The 25469-nt window shown below is 35.3% G+C and overlaps 2 protein-coding genes across 2 annotated transcripts; both read right to left on the minus strand.

The window, feature by feature from the left end:
* Nucleotides 1-3136: 3136 nt before the first annotated feature.
* LOC149389639 (actin-depolymerizing factor 5-like) lies at nucleotides 3137-4204 on the minus strand. Its single transcript, XM_089623671.1, has 3 exons — nucleotides 4065-4204; nucleotides 3719-3978; nucleotides 3137-3582 (listed from the first exon to the last, which is right to left on the minus strand). Exons 1-3 carry the CDS (start codon nucleotides 4083-4085, stop codon nucleotides 3432-3434), a joined length of 432 nt encoding a protein of 143 aa, XP_089479797.1. The 5' UTR covers nucleotides 4086-4204; the 3' UTR covers nucleotides 3137-3431.
* A 3718-nt stretch (nucleotides 4205-7922) lies between these two features.
* Nucleotides 7923-11141, minus strand: LOC149389640 (26S proteasome non-ATPase regulatory subunit 4 homolog). The gene is made up of 10 exons (XM_089624050.1): nucleotides 11053-11141; nucleotides 10823-10936; nucleotides 10599-10704; nucleotides 9898-10012; nucleotides 9597-9806; nucleotides 8930-9239; nucleotides 8747-8837; nucleotides 8569-8657; nucleotides 8360-8428; nucleotides 7923-8257 (listed from the first exon to the last, which is right to left on the minus strand). Exons 1-10 carry the CDS (start codon nucleotides 11062-11064, stop codon nucleotides 8213-8215), a joined length of 1161 nt encoding a protein of 386 aa, XP_089480176.1. The 5' UTR covers nucleotides 11065-11141; the 3' UTR covers nucleotides 7923-8212.
* Nucleotides 11142-25469: the final 14328 nt, after the last annotated feature.

Genomic DNA, 25469 nt, shown 5'->3' on the forward strand with positions numbered 1-25469 from the left:
ACTTCAGATGTCAACAGTTGACGTCCATTGTTGACATCTAAAGTCAACAATTAATGAACTTCGTTGACGATTTCAGAAAACCTGGTGAACATACCCAGACCAAACAGAACATTTAAATCTCTTTAAACAATCTATAAAAATGATATAAAACTTTTTAAACCACAATTTTTTTAAAAATGAAGAAACAACGAACTTTGAGCTTTAGTTTCAACGAGGATCTGTGGTCGGAACTTGGGCGAGGACGTTGTGCGGGGGCTGAACTTGGATTAGGATTTCAGAGCCACAATTTCATAGCTTGGGTGAGGGTTTCAACGCTTGGGTGTGGGTTTGTAGAAGCAGAGGGTTTCAATGTTTGGGTGGGGCTTTCATGGGTGACCGACCTTGGACGAGATTTACAGGAGAGAGAGAGTGAGAGAGCGACGGAGAGAGAGAGAGATGAAGATAAAATGTTTCAGACTTAAATATTTGCTCATTAAAACGAATTGGTGTGTGTTGGTTTGAGATTGTAAGAAAAAATGTAGTTGAATGTAAAATGGTAGTTGTACAAATGAGTTAGTGGAATTTTTGACCAAATTATGGTTTTGGTGGGAAATTGAAAAAAGTTATTGTTTCGATAGTAGATGAGTCAATTTCCCTAATAATAATAATAATAATAATAATAATAATAATAATAATAATAATAATAATAACTGTTTGCATAGGTTTCAATACAGAGGGTAGAAATTAGAATAGAATGCTTTTTTTTCCATCATTATTTTTGGTAGTTGGCTTGGTTGTAGTACTTAAAAAAAAGAGCGTTGCTAATCATCACGGGCCACGACCAGGGAACGATCCACACATATTTTGACACGTGGCACTGTGCTGCCACGTGTCAAAATATGTATGGATCGTTCCCTGTCGTGGCCCGTGTCACAAAGCTTTTCCGTAAAAAAAAAGGCACACGTTTGTGCACAGAACTCGGTAACTCAACACGATCTCAACACGGCTCGGTGTTAATTCATTTGATTGAAAGTTCTTTTAAAGGACGCATTTTTAAATCTGAGCCGATCTCGCCTTGGCTAATCCAAATTGCCAACCCTTTACTTTAAGATGGTGTCAAATTGTTTTTTCTAGGTCAATAAAGGAAGTAAAAACAAGTTGAATTTGTCGACGAAATTAACTATAGCCACATGTCTTAATAGATTACCTATCCAAGACATTCTGATGGACTAGATTTATTTAACAAAAATGGGCAACAGAAACATGACACCGCATATGATAATGATGTTCATTTGAGCCTACTAGTTGTCAAGAAAAATGCGTGTCTGGACTGGCTTCTAAACCCAAATACTTTTGGCCCATCTCATTTACAAACCCCTAACTCGAAAAGTACAAAATTTATTACACAAAGATTATTCTAAAAATCTTTAGTTGGATTCGATTAAAAAAAAAGAAGGTAATCAGGCAGGTACAGAGGATTTAGTATAATCGGAGATCCTTATCCTGCAAATTTTGTTTATTTATTTGCTTGTTTCTATTCAACCGATCACTTAAATTTCAACGCAATTATATTAAGTTAGTAGCGACTATCAACCTTTATTCTTATCATTTGATTCCTTTGTGTAGCTCAATAATTAAAAAAAGAAAAGAAAAAAGAAATTAAATAGAACATTTTTATCTCAAAATTGAATCCGACAAGTTCATCTAATTTACCCATCACAAGATCTAATCAAATAAATTGGAGCCCCTCTACTGAGATGGAAAATCAATCAAGGCCTACTATTTTAAGAAAAATAAATAAATTATAAAGGTGTTTGTCCACTGATGTAACACCAATTTTTTTCCTCTTTTCATTTTCATATATCTTTTTAATATATTATTGCATATATATATATATATATATATATATATATATATATATATATATATATATATATATATATATATATTCCTTAGTTGGAAAGGTTGGTGGGACAGAGACAGGTAATCCTTCATATATATCATAATTCATAATACATTCACTCCACTAATGGCCTTCAGTTTGGTCTTAGCATTTAATATTAAGCCAATGTTTCATTGTCAAATAATAATGTTTAAAAGACAAAGCCAAAACCAGAAGAAACAAGAAACCGTAAGAGCATATTATTTTTTTTTTATTGAACAGAATTTGTTTATTATCATAACTAAATTCTGACAAGTGTACACATTACAAAAAAAAATTACATTTTGAACCTTAAAGGATATTAATTATTAAGAAACAATATGATACGTTCTTAATTTCTTATACGTCCGTCGCAAAAATGTTACACACAAGACACAACACAAATGTAGTTACGCATTACGGTAGCCAACTATTCAGTAATAGCAATTGATAAAGAAGGCCAAAATGTTACACCCAACAGTCTCTTTAAGCGAGCTTTCAACTGCCAAAGATAAATAAAACCATTATTTAATATTGTTTATTAGCATATATTTTATAGTTCACAGAGACAGGCCAGCCATTGAATTTTATTTTTTTATGGCAATGAATGATGTTCTCGGTTCTTACCTTCCCTGGTAAGGTTTGATTAAAATTAATTTTAGGCAATTATATCGGACTATTCAACATAACTTATAAAAAAAAAATATTCAAGTTTTATGCATAAGTATGAACGGAAATTGAATCATATATACTTCTGTTCTTAGAAAAGAAAAGTCTAAAACTATGAAGTAATTTTTTTTATTTTTGGCAAAAAAAACAATGAAGTGTTGCCACAGATAACTGTTGAGAATAAATTTTTATTTTGTTAAACTAGTATGGTGCTTGGGATTTTGAGGTGTAAAAATAATATGGTTGATAAAAGACAGATAAACATAAACATAATAATATTATATAATAATAATAAAAAGGATAGTAATACACTAATACTAATAATAGATATGTGAATATTAGCGCATGTAACATGTTTATTGACGTCATTACCTACGACTAGTCGAAGTCGAGGTACACGTAAGCTAACTCGACCATATCATCATCTAAATTCTAAAGTATAATACAAGGATGATATGAGTAAAACATCTGAAAATCACACTAAAAAAAAAAATAAAAGCGCCATTTTTTAATCTATAGACTTGACAAAATAGGAAATAACATGAAAAAGGTGCTATTTACTTACAATTAGCACACTTGAACTATGATAATTTACTTATTAATGTTTCAGTACAAATTAGAGGGGATTAACTTAAATTAGTACCAAAAATCTAAGAAAAGATACATGGCACTAATAAGTCACAAGGAAGAAAAAGCAAACTAAAGAAAAAGAAAAAAAAAAAGGAAAAAGGAAAAAGGAAAAGGAAAGACATATCTCTGGTGTGGAGTTATTAATCAAGCTTAAAGTAAGACCCCCAAAACAAACAGAACATTATATCATATATCATATTATCAGTAGTATATATAGTGTATCTCTATATATCTATTTAGCCCTGTGTTCAATCACATCCATTGCCATCTCAGTTGGATCAGTGGCTTGAACTTCATAGCTTATTCCATCCAAAACTCTTCTCAGCCCAGCTTTCGATGTCGCGTACAGAATTTTCTCTCTGATCCTTGAACCCGTTGGAGACCTATAAATATATATAAAACAAATTAACTCTGAGAAGAAATGCGATTAATAGGCATTAAAGACCGTAACGATCGAGACTAATGAATACGTCGCACACAAGGTGTTCGACGGAAGTCCCAAGAGAAAGGAAGACGAACCAAGCGATGAAGAAGATCTTGCTCTTGCGGCAATTGTCGACGGTGACGAAATCGAAGTCGAAGACGGCGTAGCGACAGTCATCGTCCGGCAAAGACTTGGCGAGATCGTCGTAGCCTTCGCCGGGACCGCCGATCTTGTCCACCTTGACGAGCCTCGTCTTCTCTTCGATCTTGTACACGATGTACCTGTGAACCTTCTTCCACTTCATCTCCATGAACGAGCTCTTACACTCGTCTGTCACCCACATCCCCGTCGTTGCCTGTCGTTTTAGCAAAAGTCATCATAACCAGACCCGATAATTAACCAGAGAGACGGAGGAAATAAATTTGGAAGAAAGCTAAATACCATCTTGAAAGCCATAGCCATCGTTGCTGTCCTGTTACTTCGTTGAAATCGAAAGCAACAAATATAAGAAATGTTTTTTTTAAGAGAGAAACCGGGTATGAAGTATGAACTGTGAAAGTGAATATTTCAGAAAGTTGACATTAGTGCTTTTATAAAGATGAAGTTATAAAAATGCATATATTCTTTCCGTTATTTACAACTTTGCCACTTTGTCTATTAAACTCGCCCTTGAATGTTTTAGCACATTCCCGTATGCCTTTTTGTTACTTGTCTTCCTTCAATAATACTAAGATAATACCTAGCTAATCTACCTCAAAGAAGAATTTTTTATTTTTTTTTATTTTTATATCTAGCTAACCAAAATCCATATTTTCTGAACAATGACGGATTAAATGTATGGTCTCACTTTCACTATGTATTTTTTTACCACCGTAGTTGCAAAAGTGAAAAAATAGAAAGAATATCCATTATTGTGGTATATTCAACCTTGTTTGAACATATGAACATGGTACAGGTTACCATTCCTCCTCTTCTTCTTCTTCTTCTTCTTCTTCTTCTTCTTTAGCTTCTTTAACTTTAATTATATCTAATCAATTATATTCAATCATATTTATATCTTTCTGTTTATTGTGAATTGTTCAAGTACCTGTAATGTCTTGATGAGCTTGAATTCAACCTATTCTCCGAGTCACACGTTATGCTTTATATTGCTAGTCTAAGTTTCAAGAACACTACTTGTAATACAGACATTGATGCCAACTATTTTTCTTATTTATAAGCCATCGTATTTGTCTTCCTGCTCTTGTCTTTCAATGCTCCATAATTGGTTTAGGTTTCACTCAATGCTATCTTTTCTTACCATGTTCACGTTGTTACTATCAATAATGTATCAAATGACAAAGAAGAGTTTCATGGGGCATTGCTGAAATTATAAAATATGTTTGATAAATGAAGAAATCGGAGGTATAATATATGTTCCTATTTACTTTGGTACTTGTAATAATATCCATTGCTAGAACTTATCATCTATTGTAACACAATATATACAAATTCACCATAGAAGTCCAAAATAAATCACTTTCTGTCTATGTACGTACAGGGGAAAAAAAAGTAGTAGTCAATTGTATCATTTAATTTTACAACGAAACATTATTAGTTTGGCCGCATTGCTCATTTTTCTTTTTTAAATTAAGCGTCTAGACTCATTTTTTCTTTTTAGATAATAATGATAGATAATGACCTAACACGAATCACGACATAGATACACATATCACGTAGATAATATCATATTATACATAATTAACATATTTGACAACATAAACAATAGATTTTTACGTGTGGTTTATTTTACTGTATTTGAATTTTGAAGTACTATGCCTTGGAAAGAACTAGTGAAAACGTAAGTATATGAACTCTATAAAGTAGTGGTCCCTTTCTCGGATCACACAACCTACATCCTCTTTCCTCTTACTCTGATTTTTTGTTCTTCAAAAAGTCTTTGCGTAAAAGCAAAGAAGAGAGTAAGATTTATCACCTTACAAGGAGGAGAAAAATAAATTAAAAGGGGAAAAAAAGCCAATAAGAAAAATATAAAAATGAGAATAAAGTGTTTCTTGGTACAAATGAGTCAATGAATGTACCTCCAATAACCAACTTCTATTCAGCTTCTCTCAATCAAATTAATTAACCCGCTTTGGTCTTATCCTTGTGTTTGTTTATGTACCACATACTTATTATTCTTCTATTGTTTCCATATTGTGTTTCATTTATTTTTTTTATTATAATTATCTCACACTCACTCATATGCTCGAGTTGTTCCACAACTTTGTCTAGAGAGACTGTAGTCCCGGATTGAAACATCATATAGACACTCACCAAATAAAATAGGGGGAATAATAAAAAGTTGGAGAGACGAGGCATGAGAATAAGAAAACGTACAAATGGCTACGATCCATGAAATGTGAAGCGATCATGAACAGAGAGAGTTATGCATGGACGTGTATGGGAAAATACACCTCATCATGTGGAAATGACCTCGCTCATCGACAAAATAAGTCCATCTAAGCCCACGCAACTTGGTTTTCTCATCAATCTATACTACTATCATGTCATATCTTTTTACGGATATCATCATCATTGATTATTTCACATTATAGCAATATTACAATGAACTTGTTAAAAAAAAAAAAAAAAAAAAAAAAAAAAAAAAAAAAAAAAAAAAAAAAAAGTCTTTAGTCTTATTTAGATAACCATTCTGATCACGGAGACAAATATAGATTGATTGACGTTCACAAAATTGAATAAGAAACACCCATCAAATCCCAGCAATGTGTTAGGTATTTTCCAATTGGAAGTACTTAATAGTTAATAGTGTCAAAATGGATATGCAAAAATTGATATGGGTGGGGGTGTAATCAGGTTTGGTTAGTCGGTTTTTTCATGTTTTACCAATCCAAACCGCTACAACTAATTTTTTAATTTTAAAACTCAAACTAACCCGATTGAAAGGTAAAACCAAACCAAACCAACCCGAAAATAATCGGGTTGGTTTGGGTTGGTTTTTTCAGATTATAATTCTCGTCAAATGACTTTATAACTCGAATGAAAATCATATACGTATATTATATCTAGAACGTTTTGTCAAATAAAATTAAAATTTTACTTATCTTTAAAAAAATTACGTATTAAAATAAAAATTACACATATTTTTAATTACCAAGTTTTCATATAGTCGTAAATAATAAAATATAATACTGAGTATTTTTTATTTAATTATAATATTATTAAAAAAATAATTTTTTTTTAATAATAGTACATATAAAATATTTGCTATCTTACAAAAATTAAATAATTAACACTATCGGGTTGATTTGGTTCAACTCAATCTCACGACTATAAAAAAACCAAACCAACTCGAAACAATTTTGGTTTGGGTTGGTTACAACCCAAACTTCATCGGATTTTAATGGGGCGGTTTAAAAAAATGTGCGGTTTGATTTGGATGATCGGATTCTTCGGTTTGGCGGTTTTGATGAACACCCCTATGAGACACTTGTTGAGCCTTGTTTATCGGATATCAGCTCTTCCCTTCCGAGGTTGGACTTGAAGCCTTACCGTGTTATTTGAGCCTGACAGGAATGTTCCAGCTCAACTCTCTAATATGTAACTTATAATATTTGTATTACTATTTAGCAAATAGGTTTACCCGTTAATTTTAACTGCACGGTTATAATTAACCCATCAATTATTCTTTTACCATTTTGACCCGTCAAAAATCCCTTATGAAAAAAAAAAAAAAAAAAAAAAAGATAAGTATAGGCAGTAAACCTAGAGGACAAGAAAAACTGAAATACAGATGAAGCAAAATTTCTAATATTGGAATGGATATATATATATATATACATCATTGTGTAAGTGTTCTTAGAAATGAAGTATGAATGGTCTGGGGGGGAATTAAAAAGATTCCATTCTTATAATTGTGTATTAGTTGTGCAAGAGAGCAAGAGTCACTTTACCGGCATATTTTTTATTTATTTATTTATTTTAGAAGTGACACTATTGACCAAGATTACATTGATATATTAACAGTGCAAAACGCACATGACAGTATCGGCCAAAATAATTTAGGATAAATCCTAAAGAGACATGCTCGAGGTATGTATTGGATTATCACTAGACAAGTCTAGCCAGCTACAACAGCATAATTATTATTATTAGCTTGTTCCTTTTTAATGGAGGGGCTCAAAGGCAATTTGTCTAAATTGCACAAAGGCTTTGAGCTAAACCTGATTGCAGGAGATTCAACGGAAAATTAATGACAATCATAACCATAGATTGGGCCAGATTAGGGAGACAATATGCAAAACAAGAGGCTGAAATACCACCAACCAAAAACCATACATTTTTGTTTTCTCTCTTTTGTTTTTTCCATCAAGAAAATAATCGTGGTTCACATGGCAAAACCCATCTCATTCATAATATGTTGGAATTCTTTTGCCATTTCTAGCTACAAGTCTATGAAAACACAAATCCGTAAGAAAAGAGACCATATGATTCTTTTAGTTACATTTATATCACAAAGACCCGTGTTTGTGATTTTTGTTGAAACTTCTAACCTGCAAAGTATGTAAAACGGAATCTGAAAATCTTCACTTGTCCTTGTTTGAGGGCTCATCATCCTCTTTTGGCCGCGCCTAGCAGAACAAGAACAAAAAGAAAAAGAATCAAATTATGCATTGCAGATTAATTTTAAGCGGGCGCAAAGTTCAAGGCTCAAATTAATATTACAAACACACCTCAGATTGATTTTTCAAAGTTGCAAGCAGATCTCTCACCGCAGGATCATTGGGGTCAACTCCAGGAAGCTGTGTGTGTGTGTGTGTGTGTGTGAGAGAGAGAGAGAGAGAGAGAGAGAGAGAGAGAGAGAGAGAGAGAGAGAGAGAGAGAGATCAGCGCTGATACAACAGTTTGACTTATTCACGGTTGATTAAAAAACAAAACTTACATTTGCGAGGACAGACGAAACAAAAGCTTGATCCTCCAACACTCCACTGACCTCTGACTCACCACCCTCTTGCATTGACAATTGAAGAGCTTTGTGGAGAACAAAATAAACAGAAAAAGTCATTTACTCGGTTCAAACAATGTTAGCAACTTTCGATTCATGGAATCCAAAAACTTACCGAGGGCCAAGTCTTGATCTTCCCCAGCAGCATCTATCATCACAGAATCATCATCGACTTCACGACCGGATCCAGATATATTTATCGACTCCTGTGCAAAAAGAAAAAAGAAAAAAGAAACAGAGATTAAAAAAGTCAAAATTGAACTCTTAAGATTTCAGACCCTAAATAATAAATCATTACGTCGCCGGTTATCTTGATTTCTTTGGGAGCCGAGGCATTATCACCATCAGTCATCATTTCGTTCTCTACTTTGGATGAGGATTCCCCTGCCCCATCTTGCTTACTAACGGATTCCTCAGCGGATTTTTTGGCGGCGGCCTCTTGTCTGGCTCTTTCCTCTTCCATGGAGACTCTCAGGGCCAGAGCCAGCTCTGGATCCAGATTCGGATCCACGCCGAACTCGAATCCGGCCCCACCGGCTGCCGCGGCCGCCGCTGCCGCTGCATAACCACTTCCTCCTCCGTCCTCGTCCCCGGTGAACACAGGTGTGCTATAAAAAGAAATATATGATAAAAAATGTTCATTTTCAAGACTAGGTCTTTTAGCTATATAGTCATTTGACTTATATCGTTTTGTATAATAGCCAACATTTTTGTAAATTTTTTAGTAAAAAGCCACCTCAACTTATTTACGGCACTCAAAAAGACAAAAAAACTCAAAATAGGCGGGAATTTTTTTTTTTGGTATTTTTGTCTTTTCGAGTGGCGTAAATAAGTTGAGATGGCTATTTACAAAACGTTGGCTATCTAGCAATTCTTAGACTTTCGGTGGCTTATTTGGCTAATTTTTATTTTAAAAATGATCTATTCTATTATATATAATCCTAAATTAAAATACATAGTGATACCTTATCAGCACATCGCAGAGAGCATTATCGCCCGGAGAAACATGAACAATGTGACTAGTATTGTTATTATTAGCAGCAGCAAGAAGGGCTTCCAGCTTTTCAGGCTTCGCGTCGTCGTCTTCTCCAAAATCAACAATATCAAGTGAAACACTGTTCTTCTTTAGTTTCTTCCCAATCCTCTCCAAAGCCTTCTTGTCGTACGAAAGAGGACTAAAAGCAAGAAGGTAAAACAAAAATTAATGAGCCCATTAGACAAATGCTGACCACAAATTGAAGATAGGGAGCTAGTACGATCTCTAACCTTCCAGCGAAAACTATAATCCTCTGTTGCTGCTTCTTGTTTTGGCGATGCTTTAGAGCCAACTGAGCTATCTGGATCCCAGCAGCTATGTTCATCTCACCGCCCATCTCGAGTTCTATATTTTAAAAGAACAACATATAGTTTGTGATTTTAGTACAATGCAAGTTCACTAGACCAACTAAGATTAAGCAAGAAATTATATTGGTTTCACGTGTTTGGAGAAATGTTTTAACATGTCGTCAATCCAAACTGGCAAGGGGAAAAAAAAAAAAACTAGAGATTGGTAAATCAATGTCATTTGATGGACCCTAGATAGGTATATCCACACACCGTGTTAAAAAATTATAAACCAAACAACAATTCAACTCTAGAAGAGAGGTAATATCATTAACAAACACCTATGTCAACACCACAGAGGTTTCAGGTATGAGTCATGAAAAAGACATATACAATCTATACTTCCTTGAACAAAATTCCAACCAATTTCAATTGTATTGCACAGGCACAGATATGTTGGAGAATTTTTTATTTTTATTTTGGACAGTCACTTTTCTTTCTCAACTCCTGTAATTATCCACTTCAACTGTCCAAATCATTCATTTACAGCAAGAAAATAATTATACAAGAAAACCAAACTAAATACAAATGAAAAGCTATTTCAAAAGGAAAAATAATTAGACGTATATCAATTCCAATATTACCATGCATACAAGCCAAAATCTTGCCAAGATCAGATGTGGGTGTTGCCAACACTCGAACCCCTTTTCCCGCCATCGTCAAAACTCCAACAGTATTCTCTGGATTTGACTACAAAATCAAGAAGTAAAAGACGAAGAAATTAGAGAAATTATCACGAAAAACCAAATAATTGTGAAAATACGAAATCGAACTGATCGAGATTAAGGGCGTTATTAAGTGGTTAAACCTGGGTTTTTGCACCACAAATGAGACTGACGGCGTCGGATTGGGCTTGAAACCGAGAAGGAGAGTAATCTCCGTTTCGCATCCACTCTGAATTGTCTATGCATATCATCGTCGCCTGCGAAAACACAACAAACCCTAAAATAAATCCCCAAAGTATGAACAAAATCAATCTAAAGGTCAATGAAATATAAATCGAGGAGGACGTAAATATGGGTCACTGAAATGTAAAACCTCGAGAACCATGGTTGCTTGTCAAACGGAGAACCAGAGAGCACAGTCGCTACGAAATCAAAAGCCGAAGTTGTTCGTTCCCTATACTCAAGGTGATTCTTAAAAAAAAAAAAAATGATTTAACTTTTTATCAAATGACCGGTTTGTTTCATTTATTTAAAATAATGGCCGACGATTGTAAAGTTATTTGCATTTATATCCACAAGTTCGAATAGAATGTCAGCTAACCCTTAAATTATAGATTACGTTTAGAACGATTGATAATTACCAACAGGGCTAGCTGATGTATAGTAAGCAATTTTATAGATCTAACATTTAACAAAATATTATGATTGAACTTATTATTTTAAAAATATATGAAATCAGATTTTTAATCTACTTTTGAACAAAAATACTCCTCTAATATTTTAGCTTTTAATTTTCAAAGAAGTTTTCTGATGGGTTCCAATAATTTCCAATGACTTAATTAGCTTACATTTCTTTTTGGATGATTTGGGATGGTTTATGATGACAAACATGTAAAAACTTATTACACGTACTGAAGGTGTTATAACGACGACAAAGAATCGATTTACCTCTGACTATTATTGTGTTTTCCGGCGAGTTTCGGACTCCGACTACGGCGATCTATTTCGATATTCTTCTAAGCTCTCGCTCTCACTCCTAGATGGTGTTGGTTTTCTGAATGTGTGAGTGAGTTTAGGGATCCCAAAACATTTGCATTTAAAGCATCACAGCAATCAATGAGAAAAATCACAATCCTACTATTGTAGGTAATTACTTGATTTCGGCCATTAATTTGAGCATGATTTTGGCCATTAATTAGTTGGTCAACTTTATATATATGGACCATTATATTGGAGAGAATATTTCTTGATCATTAATAAAAATATTCTTACATTCTTCCACTTGGTCCATACTCCATATTGATCAAAAATTACAAAGAAACAAAATATATGAATCATGGCGATAGGTTCTCTATGAGCGAGTATTATCTTCCATGTATTACAATATATCAAGTCTCTCAATTCAATAGCCTTTTTATTCTTTAGTATATAAACCATATGTTTATTCTGGGTTCACTGAAACGATTTTTCTCGATAAATTAAAATAAATGTGCACAATTATACGAGAAAATATCAAACTAAAATAAGAGTTTATCAAAATAAAAGTACCGTACAATGAAAGATTACATTATGGAACCAAGTCCCATGCTTTCTACATGATCCTTAAATTACTTTGGTGGCATGCCTTTAGTTAAAGGATCGGCAATCATCAAATCAGTGATAATGTGTTGGATGATCACTTTATCATCTTTAACACGTTCTCTTATGACTAGATACTTAATGTTGATGTGCTTGCTTCGACTTTCATTTTTGTTATTCTTAGCCATAAAAACAGCAGCTGAATTGTCACTGTACAACTTTAGCGGCCTAGAAATAGAGTCGACAACTCTAAGCTCATATATGAAACTCTTCAGCCAAACACTGTGTGATGTAGCTTCAAAACAAGATACGAACTCAGTTTCCATGGTGCTTCTCGAAGACACGACTCCGCCAGTCAGCATAAAAACATATCCTAAATGTGAATTTTCTAGAATCCATGCAGCCAACGAAGTCAGTGTCAGAGTAGCCAACCTCCTCCAATTCATCGATCCGTCTGAACATAAGCATGTAGTCCTTTGTTCCTTTAAGGTATCTCATAACCTTCTTTGCAGCTTTTCAGTGGTCAAGACCTGGGTTACTCTGATATCTACCCAATACTCCAACAGCATATGGAATATCAGGTATGGTACAAACCTGAGCATACATAAGGCTTCCTACAGCAGAAGCATATGGAATATCCTTCATATGTTCTCATTCAATGTCATTCTTTGGACATTGATCCAAGCTGAATTTCTCTCTAGAACTTGTTGGTGGGTCTCTTGAGACAAACCCAAAATGCATCGTGATCTTTCTCTATGGATCTTAATACCAATGAGATAAGATGTCTCACCCATATCTTTCACATCAAAGTTCTTTGAAAGAAATTGTTTCACCTCATATAACATTCAATTATCATTAGTCGCAAGTAAAATATCATCCGCATATAAAACAAGGAAGCATATCTTACTCCCACTAACATTTTGGTATATACATTGATCCATGACGTTCTCTTCAAAACCAAATGAAGTGATAACATCATGGAATTTTAAATACCATTAGCGGGAGGCTTGTTTCAAACCGTAAATAGATTTATTAAGCTTGCAGACTAAATGCTCACCATCACTAGAAGAGAATCCTTCAGGTTGTTTCATGTAAACCTCTTCGAGATCTCCATTAAGGAAGTCCGTTTTCACATCCATTTGGTGTAGTTCAAAGTCGAAGTGAGCTATTAATGCCATAATCGAGCGAAGAGAATCTTTCTTTGATACGGCAGAAAATGTATCTGTGTAATCGATTCCTTCTCTTTGAGTATACTCTTTAGCTACAAGTCTTGCATTATGTCTCTCGATGTTGCCTTGTGAGTCTTTCTTTGTTTTAAAGACCCATTTGCATCAACTCGAGAAGATTCCATACTTGATTAGTTGCCATATAGTTCATCTCCTTAATCATGGCTTTGTGCCATAAGTTAGATTCTTTAGAACTTACAATTTGTGAAAACGTTTCGGGATCATTCTCGGCTCCAATGTTGCAGTCCATTTCTTGCAAATACACTTCATAATCACTCGGGATTGCTGATATTTTAACTCTAGTAGATCTTCTCAATGTTGCTTCATCATTCTCTTGAAGATCCTGTTGTTTGATTGGTTGTTCAACATGATCTTAGTCAGCAACTTGAACTAAAGGATCAACACTACTAGCTAGTGGAATTTCAACAGCTGGTTGTCTTACACACGATTGAGCTTGAGGAGTGTGTATGATAATCAGTCTATCACTTGAACTAGAAGGTTGAACTTCATTGTGATCTAATACAGAGATTAAGTCACGCAATTGGTCACTCCTACTAATTAAGTCATTTTCAAGAAATTTAGCGTTTCTTGATTCCATAATCCTAGTACTGTGAGATGGAAAATAGAATCTATAACCTTTAGACTTTTCGGCATATCCAATGAAATACCCACTAATAGTCCTAGGGTCTAGTTTCTTTTCTTGTGGATTATAAATTCTTGCTTTAGACGAGGATCCCCAAACGCGTATATGTCGCAAACTGGATTTCCAACATTTGAATAACTCAAAAGGTGTCTTTAAAACAACCTTGGTTGTAACTTTGTTTAATATATACACAGCTGTCCGTCTTTAGTGCTTCAGTCCACATGAATTGAGGAAGTTTTGTGTTACTCCTTGTACTTCTGGCCATGTCCATTAAAGTTTGGTTTCTTCTTTCTGATACACCATTCTAGTCCGGAGTACCAGGCATAGTGTATTGGGCAACAATCCCATGTTCTTGAAGAAACTTCGCAAACGGCTCAGGTGCTTGTCCATTCTCAATGCATCTACCATAATAATCTCCACCTCTATCTGATCTTACTATCTTGATTTGTTTACTACGTTGTTTCTCTATTGCAGCCTTGAAAACTTTAGAGGCGTCTAAAGCTTCGTGTTTAGAAAAAAGTAAATATAGATACATAAATCGTGAGAAATCATCTATGAAGGTGATAAAATGTTTTGGACTACTTGCATCCATGTCAGGACAACAAATATATGTATGTATGATTTCTAAAATCTCAATACTTCGCTTACCCTTTTTAGACTTGTTGGTTTTCTTTCCCTTAATGCAATCCACACAAGTCTTAAAGTTAGTAAAATCAAGAGCACTAAGTACTCCTTCATCCACCAACCTTTTAATTCTCAAAATAGAGATGTCCCAATTTCCAGTGCCACAATAGAGAAGAATTTTCATTTATAATACAATGCTTCAACCCAGCAGTAACATTCAAGGAGTTATAAGCAGCGTCATTATGCAATGTAATTGAATAAAGGCCATCAGACAACGTACCATAACCAAAAATTTCGGATTTATTTAATAATGTAAAACCAGTATCCGAAAAGTTAAAGTCAAAACCAAAGGGCACAAGTCTTGAAATTGAAATTAAATTCCTTGAAAAACTAGGAACATAAACGGTCTTTTCCAAATGCAAAATAAATCCACTACTCAACACTGAATTGCAAGAACCGATAGCCTCCACATGTTAGCTCATCCTGCTCACTGAATGGATGTATTGCTCACTTCACACTGGCTTCCGTAGGTTTTGAATACCCTGCAAGGTATTGAGACATGGATTGTAGAACCAGAGTCAATCCATCAACTATTATGACCAAAATTTGTTAGATTTGATTCATAACATACAAACGAAAGTTACCTTTCTTGACAAGCCAATTTTTGAACTTAGTGCATTCTTTTTCATGTGTCATTTCTTCTTACAAAAGAAACACTTTGACTCTTTCTTAATGTCCGGTTTGACATGGATCTTGCCTTTGTCTTTGGCATGCTCTCTCTTCTTCCTTTCAAAGAATGTCAGATTCACTTTCTCGCCCTCTTCCATAGCCAGTCGATGGTCTTCTTGAACACACATGGTCATAAGCTCATTAATTGACCATTTATCTTTATGTGTGTTTTAAGAAATCTTAAAAGGACCATATTGCTGAGGAGAGTACACAAAACAAAGTGAACCAGAAAGGTTTCTGACATATCAACTTTCAAAGTCTTTAATTGAGCCACAATATCCCTCATGCGCATGATATGATCACGCACACCTCCAATCCCAGTAAGCTTCATGGATGAGAATTGCATGATAAGGGTAATTGCCAAAGCTGTTGTCAATGGTGCCTACAAGAAGAGTAGTAGTCTTTATTTATGTACATTTGATGTAATAAAGTCTCACGAAAACTCTTACTTGTAACTGCTGAATTATTAATAAAAGTTGAAACTTTCATTCATTCTTCCTTGTCTGTTTGAAGCTTTATGATAAACTATAGTCTTTAGTCCTTAAACAAACCTAACAACAAATGAAGAGTCAAATATAGATTTGCATGAACAAATTGTTCATGGTTTTCTTAAAAAAGTATATTCACAATCTAAGGATCAAAGGGCTATTGATCTCAGTATGATTGTTAGGAGAATCTATGATGTCTGGTTATGTGACATTGAGAGTTGGAGACTCTATAGTTCTTTCTAGGTTCTTCTGAAGGTACTGAATTGACTAGTGCACTTCTAGAGACAGAATAAGAACAAACTATTTAACCTCTCATGTCTCGAAGTCACTACATATGAATTGCATTGTGCTTACCTCAATCCTGAAATGAGACATGTCATTTCATAACTAACGTATTCTCATTTGAGAAAGTCAGAGTTCTAGATTCACTATGTGATATAGACAAGACCTAAGTACTAAGTTATGAAGATGTCATGAGTAACTTTGTGAAGATCTCATAGATATGGAATTCATGTACAAGATTGCTGAAATGCAATGTATATCACCTCATGCTTTATTCCTTGAAATGTGAATAAATGAATTGGCTAGTGTCCAAATTGAGTCATGACTCTTTTGGATGAATCAATGTGACTTGTTAGCTCCTCGTCAATACATTGCTTCTAACTTATTCACAAGCAACAAAGGAGTTGAGGAAATAACAGCTAGAAGGGTAAAATGGTAATTTTGTAAATCCCATCTAGTTGATGATATTCATGAAGGGTAAACATAGATAATATTCAATGGATCCACTCATTACAATTAAGTAGAATTATTGAGTAGAAAATATATTCATTTGAACCGAGATATTTTAGTGTCAACTCTTTAGTGGAGTCAGTTGACATTAAGCTAGAACTTGGAAAAGGTTTGTGAACTTTTGAGTCCAAGTATCCTAGCTCAAGCTTTGTTCATTTGGATCCATGAGGTCACTACCACAAGTCTTTAGAGTAGGATTAGTTAAACATGAAAGCTAAGTCAAAACAAGTTCAAATGTTGAACTATACAAATTTTACGAAAATTGTCTAAAGGGTAATTTTGCCCTTTTTGGACATAGATGGTATGAATGTCAATAAATAAGTTTTTTGACATTGTCATATGATGACAATAAAATTGATCCACACGGCCATATTGGAATATTGGGCCTTGAGGATTGAATTTCATTTCATGGAATTTTATGTGAAAATTCTAAATGGGCTTTTCTTATGTTGTCATGAACAAATAAAGAAACATGTAGAAGCATGTTCTAGAAGGCTCAAATTTCATGCACCATCAATAGAGGAAGAGAGTTTATTTTGTGCAATAATGTATGAATATACTTGCCAAAAGAAAAAGATGAAACAAATTTTCTTCTTGAAGCAATTATGTTGGACGGCCAAATAGGAAGAAAACAAATGAGGAAACAAATCCATGTGGCATGAGGTAATAGCTTGCATGTCCAAATGCAAAAGGGAAACAAGGGATTTGCTCTTGAATATGTGATATTCAATAGAGAAGATGAAACTATCTTTTGAAGGTAATCTTCCTCCTATAAGTACCACACCTCATTCACAATTCACAACACACAATTTTTTAGATTGAGATCTTCTCTCTCTAGAATTGTTGGCCGCCCACCCTCTCTCTCTCTCTATCTCTTCTTGTCCTTTTTGTTTTGGCACCTAGGTACTCATTAGACCTAGTGTTTTGTTTAAGCTCTTTGGCTCAAAGACATATTCTTGAGTCGTAGTGTTTAAAAGTGCCCACACACTAAATCCTAACCACACTCAAAGACTCTAGTGGTAGAAACTTTCGTGGTTACTCACAGGTTCAAAGAGACTAGTGCGAGAGGAGCTACGTAGGGAGACGAACGTTTCAACCTTCCTAAGGCTTCTCAACGTTCAAGCTCCATTCAAGGTTGGTACCGAGTAAAAACTAAATGTAGTTTTAAAATTTTAAATTATATCTTCATGCGTTTTTTCTAGTTTGTAAAAACGTTTTACGAGTTTTTAAAGAAATTTCTTATATTCTGTCGCTTGCTAGAAGCGATAAAACTTTTCTTAACCCTAGATCTATTCCAACAAAAGCCTTATCTGAAGTGATAAATTGTTTGTCTATTGCTTTCATTAAGAGACGAACATTGTCATATTGCTCAATAGAATCCATAATCCCAGCAGATACTTTGGTCTTTATGAACATGACACAGAGACGATTAGATTGCTCCCATTTTTCATAAAGATCAACCTGATCTGGGGTACTCATCTCAGTGATTTCAGGTGGTTCAGGATTTCTTATGGCATAGTCAATATTCATCCATCCCAGCTGAAGGAGAACTCTCTCATTCCTTACCTTAAAATTGTCCCCTTTGAGTTCGAGAACATCACATTTAACATCAGATAACTAACAGGTTGACTAGCTACAATTTACAGAGATTAAATATGCTTATTCAAATTTGTTTTGAAGAAAATAGCTATATCATGTTTTACAAATGTAAAATCATGTTTTTACTCAATGAATTTAGAGACATAAAACTTGCATGTGGGCTAAAGTTTTAATTCTATTAGATTCACACGATCATGATAAAACTATCAAACTATATTCCTTTTCCTAATACATGTGGGTTAATTAGGAAATATAATTTGATATTTTATCCTAATTAATCATACAAATATTACAAAATTCATGTGGGTAGATTCCATGATATATAATATGATTAACCACAATTATTGTTTTATGTGATCTTAACTCTAAATATACAATTTAAATTAATGAAAGATGTTGTGACTACTCTCTAATTAATTAAGACTATATAAATCACTAAACAATATAACAAATAATATTGAGCTAGTCATTAATTTTTTAAATGTTATATGCATATTTAAAAAATAATAATAAAGCATATAACTTCTAACTAAATGACATATTGACACATTTCACACTAACATTCATACACAAAACTTAATAATGCAAATAAATTGGATATCATGCATCAAAAAGATTTATTTTATTTTCCATATAATATAATCATAAATTATATACTAAATAAATAAATGATAAATATGCATGTGAATCAATCGTCCACGATGGTATACAAACACCAAATTGTAATATCACAAGCTAATAAGCACAGTATTAAAATACATATATATCATGTAATGAAGAGGTTTTATGTTTATGAGCCAAACCAAATAAGAGCAGGCCCGTCAAAACATGCTGAGAAGAAAACGACAGCAAACACCAAAAACGACATAATTAAAGTAAAACGAAAATATTCCTGAAACGACGCAAATAACGTCAAGGACCAAACGATATGTTGTTTCTCATCGTCTTCAACGTTATTACGACCCGGTTGAAACCCGTTTCAAGATCCGACTTGTTCTCACTCATTTCAACACCGAATTAACGCGATTCAAAAGCCAAAAGAATCATAAAACAATTTTCCAAAATATTTTCATAATTATTTTTCATGTTTTAAAAACATAAACTCATAAACACCAAAGATCATGAAATTTTTCTAAAACAAGGCAGAGTTATGTAAGACTTTGATACCATATGTAAGAACTCATTACACATACTGAAGGTGTTCTAACGACAAAAACACGTTAAAGCGGAAGCGAAAAAGGATCGGTTTATCTTCGGCCATTGTTGTGTTTTTCGGTGAGTTTCGGACTCCGACTCTGACTCCGGTGAGTTATTTCGAGGTTCTTCTAAGCTTTTTCTTTTACTCCTAGATGGTGTTGGTTTTCTGAATGTGTGAGTGAGCTCAAGGATCCCAAAACGTTTGTATCTATGGCATCATAGCCATCAATGAGAAAATCACAATCCTACTATTGTAGGTAATTACTTGATTACACCCATTAATTTGAACACGATTTTGGTCATTAATTAGTTAGTCAACTTTATATGTACAGACCATTATATTGAAGAGAATATTTCTTCATTAATGAAAATATTCTTACAAAACATGGTTTAAATACTCTCAGAGGTATTTTTTTCAAAAAAATGTGACATATATTCAATTTAAGATGTTTTAAATAATGGGGTCATGATCATATTTTGTGAACTATACATTTTACAATACGAAATCAATTATCATTCTGTTTAAAAAACAATAGAGCATTCAATTACATTTTAGTATTTTCAAAATGTGTTAAAATCAATCACATAATCATATCTCATTTATCACCTAGATACTTTGTTCAACCCCGTCATTAGAATCAAGCCCTCATTGCGAGATTGTGTACATGGTCGATTAGGACGATCTACAACACTTATGATGAGATTATGCCGAAAGTCTTAGTCTTCATAAGCAAAGATTTCTCCAAACCCGTCATGAGTTGAACTTTTAAAATAAAAATGGGACCTCGTCGCCGAGAGTGAGAACCCTACACATCTTCTTTGTTATTGAATATGTCAAACTACCTCTAATCATTTGAATAATTAAGATTTCTCTCTCTCTCTCTCTCTCTCTCTCTCTCTCTCTCAAATAACATTACAAATTGCAAAATTTCTAGAGTGATAAATTATTTCTCAATTGTGATTGTATTGACGAGGTCACAGAGAATGATGAGTTTAAATTGTGTAGTTAATTTTTGTAAGAAAGAAAAAACTACACACCGATGTAGATTATCCGACATTAACTATTTCTACAAATAACCTATCGGATGGAATCGCTCGAGGAAGCCACGTATATCCAAGGTTTTGACATTGTGAAGGTGCCTATCTAGCTCCGTCATAGCACCCCTACTTGAATTGGTGCTGCTAGTTTCCACTCGTTGTTGTGCTGCTTTGCGAATGAGAGATTTATTCTTTGAGATCTCTTTTCATTTTGAAGTTAATATCCATTAACTAGTGCGGTTTAATGACTATGCAAGTTGATAAAATTAATCATGTGTTTAATCAAACACTAATAAATTGTAGTTTTAATAATAAGTTTCAACTCAAATTTGTTAAAACTTCCAAAGTTAAATGCTCTGTTAGTAATCTCTTGAATATAAACTTACATGTTTTTTTTTCCAGCTTGTTAGATATAATGATTTTTTTTAATTATTATCTCAAATCTTTCTAAATTCAATGATAAAATTTTGAAATAAAATGTAAATTTTCATTCTCATAAAAGAAATTCAATTTTGAATCGTCAGGAATCCATATGGAATAAAGAATGAGAACCAACAACGTATATAAATGTCGTGAATTATTTTTATTGCTAATTAGTTATGAGATAGAATCTCATAATACATTCACATGATATCATAACGGGCAACCGGTCTAATTCTTTGAGTTTCAGCCCAACATAATGAGTTATTCTTTAATGAGTCATTATCTTGAAGGGACATACTAGAAATCCCACATGAAAAAGAGAATGAAAATTAACAAAGTTTATACAAGTGATGAATTGGTCAGTTGGATGTGAGATGGAATCCCATTATATTTTCATATTAAACTCTATACTAAAGTAAAAACCTCAAAAACATTGTATATAGTAATGTTTTATCTCAATTAATATGTTCCACATTAACATTTTTCTTTAATGTTGTGTAGTGTTAACGTGGGCCCCACTTCCAGGCCCACTTCCATTTTTATTGGCTTATTTGATTATAATTTTAAATGTGTGAGGTGTCTATGAACACTATTGAGCACACACACCACTTTCTCAATGGACACATTTCATTTTAAAGTATATTTTTTTGTCTCTTCGCGATTTCTCCCTAAAAGAAAACCCAAAGAGAGTTTTTTCGTGCCGCCCCTCTAGGCCTTGGACGTCGTTCGCTCGACTCCGGCACGGGGGGAGGGCGATTCTCGCATGCCTTCGCGATGGGAGCTCCAAGTTCTAAGGCGTTGCTCAATTGACGACGCGCATCTCCTGAAAGATGGCTTCTCCTTCGTCTTTGTTCGTTTGCATTGACCGGTGTCTTCTCGGAGTCATGGCAGAGGCATAGTGCTGGTTTTGTTAAACCTCTTGATAGAATGACATGTCGTTCTAGTGACAAAAGGTCTTGCAGTCGTTTTACACCATGGTCCCTGGTATTCCTCAGTAACTTCTATAGTATTCTAGAACAGCCTACGTGTACAGCCTAACGTGTCTGTGATTATCATAATCTCGTCCTCGTATAACCCTGGCAGCAATTCATTGGTCAACCCTATATCCGTACAAATCACAGTTGTATTGGGCTGTAAATAGCAGAGAATATTCATCAGCATTCCTTTGTAATTACCTTGTATAAATACTGATTGCAATGAATGTGAATGATATGGTTGATTTTATTCTTCTGCTTTGAAAAGCATTTATTGCTTTTCTATCATGGTATCAGAGCCTTTTTCAGCCTAAACAACCAAAACGGCCGACCCAAACATAAACCCTAACCTAGTCCTTAATGAATCACAAATTCCTCAACCTATCATACCTATTGTTCCTCCCCAAATGATAAACCCTGGTCATCAAATCCTAACCATCCGACTCACAGACACCAACTATCTCTTATGGCGTCAACAAGTCCTCACTACTATCAGGGGTTATGGCCTCATTGACATTCTTCTTCCACCTGGACCACCACCACCCCAAACTCTAAACAATCTCCCAAACCCTGTTTTTCTTCAATGGGAGCAACAAGACCAGCTCTTAGCTTTCTGGCTCCTTGCCTCCATTAGTGAAGCCATCCTGGTGACAACTCTTGGTCTCCACAGCTCTCACCAGATCTGGTCCTCCCTTGAACAAGCTTTCGCCAGCCAATCCAAAGCTAAGATTCTCCAATACAAACTCCAGGTGCAAACAATGAAGAAAGAAAACATGTCTATGCGAGATTACCTCTCCTAGATGAAGGTGTGTATGGATGTGCTCTTTTCCGCAGGGCACAAGCTCACTGACGAGGATCAAATCCTTCATGTTTTTGCTGGTCTCGGAAGCGAATACGACCCAGTAGTCGTCTCCATAACTACCAGATCTGAGCTCTTCACCCTCAACGACGTCAGATCACTACTTCTCAGCTTCGAATCATGCCTTGATCGAAACCCCAACTCTTCCTCGGAGTCTCATCTCCCAAGTGTCATTCTCGCCCATTACAACTCACAGCGCCGTCCTACAACTCCTCGCCCATATCCAAGTCAGAAACCAACCTCAAAACAGCCCCTACATTTCAACAAACACTTACCCGACGACACGCGGTGGTAGAGGAGGACGAGGACGAGGCCGGCACAACTACAACCGTCTCCTTTGCCAAATCTGCGGCAAACAGGGACACTCAGCAGCTCGGTGCTTCAATCGCTTCAACAACTCTTTCAACGACAACGATGGGAACTCCTACAACGGCGCCGCCAACAACATCTCGACGAGGCATAATCCGACAGCTCTCGCTGCTGTTTTCCCAGCTCCTGACCAAGCAAATGATGATGCTTGGTACCCTGACTCCGTTGCCTCCAACCACGTCACCAACTACCTGAGCAACCTAAATCTCGCGGCTGAGTACCGAGGAAACAACAGAGTACAAATCGGAAATGGTACAGGTCTTACAATTTCTAACATTGGTAGCTCATATTTAATACCTATTCATTCCTCTCAAAATAAACATTTGGTTCTGAATAATCTCTTACACGTACCTTCAATTACAAAAAACCTAATCAGTGTTTCTCAATTTGCCTCCGATAATGCTGTCTTCTTTGAATTTCACCCATCTTTGTGCCTTCTTAAGGATCAGGAAACTCGACAGGTTCTTCTTCAAGGGACGCTTGAGCATAGGTTGTATCGGTTCAACCTCGACCCCAAAGCCACCAACACACAAGCCACAAAGACTCACTCCGCCACCACTCCATGTGTCAACCTAGTCCTTAGACCACATAAGTCAGTAGTTTTTCCTTTAAATCAAAGTGTCTCCAAAACTAAGTCCATAGAGTCTAAGTTTTTAGCTTTCAATCAAAGTGTTTCCAACACAAACAAGAATGATGTAATTTTTTGGCTTGGTCACCCAAACATCAAAGTTATCAATAAAATTATGTCTTCTTGTTATAATTCTTTGTCAAAAAAAAACTTACTCTATGCACAGCATGCCAACAAGAAAAATCTCACAAACTACCATACTCCCCTGCCTCAACTGTCACCGAAAAACCATTGGAACTCATTCATAGTGATCTTTGGGGGCCATCCCCGGTCCTGTCAAGAAACAATTACAAATACTATGTTAGTTTCATTGATGCTCACACACGATATACTTGGATATATTTTTTGAAAAACAAATCCGATGTATTCAACACCTTTGCCAAGTTTAAATCTAAGGTTGAGCTTCAACTAAACCAGAAAATAAAGAGAGTCCAATCCGATTGGGGAGGGGAATTTCAAGCCTTAACTGATTACTTTACCTCCCTAGGAATTGATCACCTAGTCTCATGCCCACACACACCCGAGCAAAACGGAGTAGCCGAGCGCAAACACCGCCACATAGTCGAAACCGTTCTCACTCTCCTAGCCCAAGCCAACATGCCCCAAAAATTATGGGACGATGCCTTCTTCTCCGGCACATATCTCATAAATCGGCTCTCATCAAGTGTCTTGAACTTTCTCAGTCCCTATGAAAAGCTCCTTAACCGGAAACCAAACTATGATATGCTAAAAGTTTTTGGGTGTCTTTGTTTCCCCAACCTTCGCCCCTATACCAAACACAAACTCAAATACCGATCACAACCGTGCACCTTCATCGGATACACACCCCAACACAAAGGCTGCAAATGTCTAGCCAAAGATGGACGTACCTATATGTCGAGTGACATTGTGTTCAATGATTCGGTTTTCCCATATAGCTCTGCCCCATCACCACTCCCAGACTCGGCATCAGCCCCATCCCGGAACTGATACACCAGTGCTCACGCTTCCCTTGCCACTGTTGTCGACTCCTCAGGTATTTCCACCTACACACTCAAACACGACACCTTTAATTACATCATCATCATAAAACACAACCCACTAATCTACTACTACCCTCATCTCTCACAGCCCCTCACCATCATCAAACCACACTCCTCAAAACTCTTCACCCTCTCATGAGCAGCCTATTTTAGATATTGCACCCTCTGTATCAATTTCGGATTGCACTAACACTCATCACATGGTCACGTGTGGTAAAGCAGGGATTCACAAGCCCAAAGCTTATGTCACCAGTACTCATGATTATTACAATTTATTTGAGGATGAACCCAGGTCATTGCAGGAAGCACTTGACACACCACATTGGAGAACAACTATGCTGGCTGAACTTGGTGCTCTCAGCTAAAATAAAACGTGGTCCTTGACACCTGCACCTATGGGCCGGAAAATAGTCGGGTGTAAATGGATCTACAAAGTAAAAAGAAACTCTGAAGGAAGAATCGCGAGGTACGAAGCGCGCCTCGTAGCAAAGGGTTTTCACCAAATACCTAGATTCGACTTCACTGACACCTTCTCCCCAGTGGTGAAACCGGCCACTGTCCGAGTAGTGCTCACGATTGCTCTGTCCCGGCGATGGCCAAT

The sequence above is a fragment of the Urtica dioica genome, chromosome 8 (assembly GCF_054948205.1).
Source record: "Urtica dioica subsp. dioica isolate 48M chromosome 8, U.dioica_male_clone48M_v1_H2, whole genome shotgun sequence".
In the NCBI taxonomy this organism is placed as follows: domain Eukaryota; kingdom Viridiplantae; phylum Streptophyta; class Magnoliopsida; order Rosales; family Urticaceae; genus Urtica; species Urtica dioica.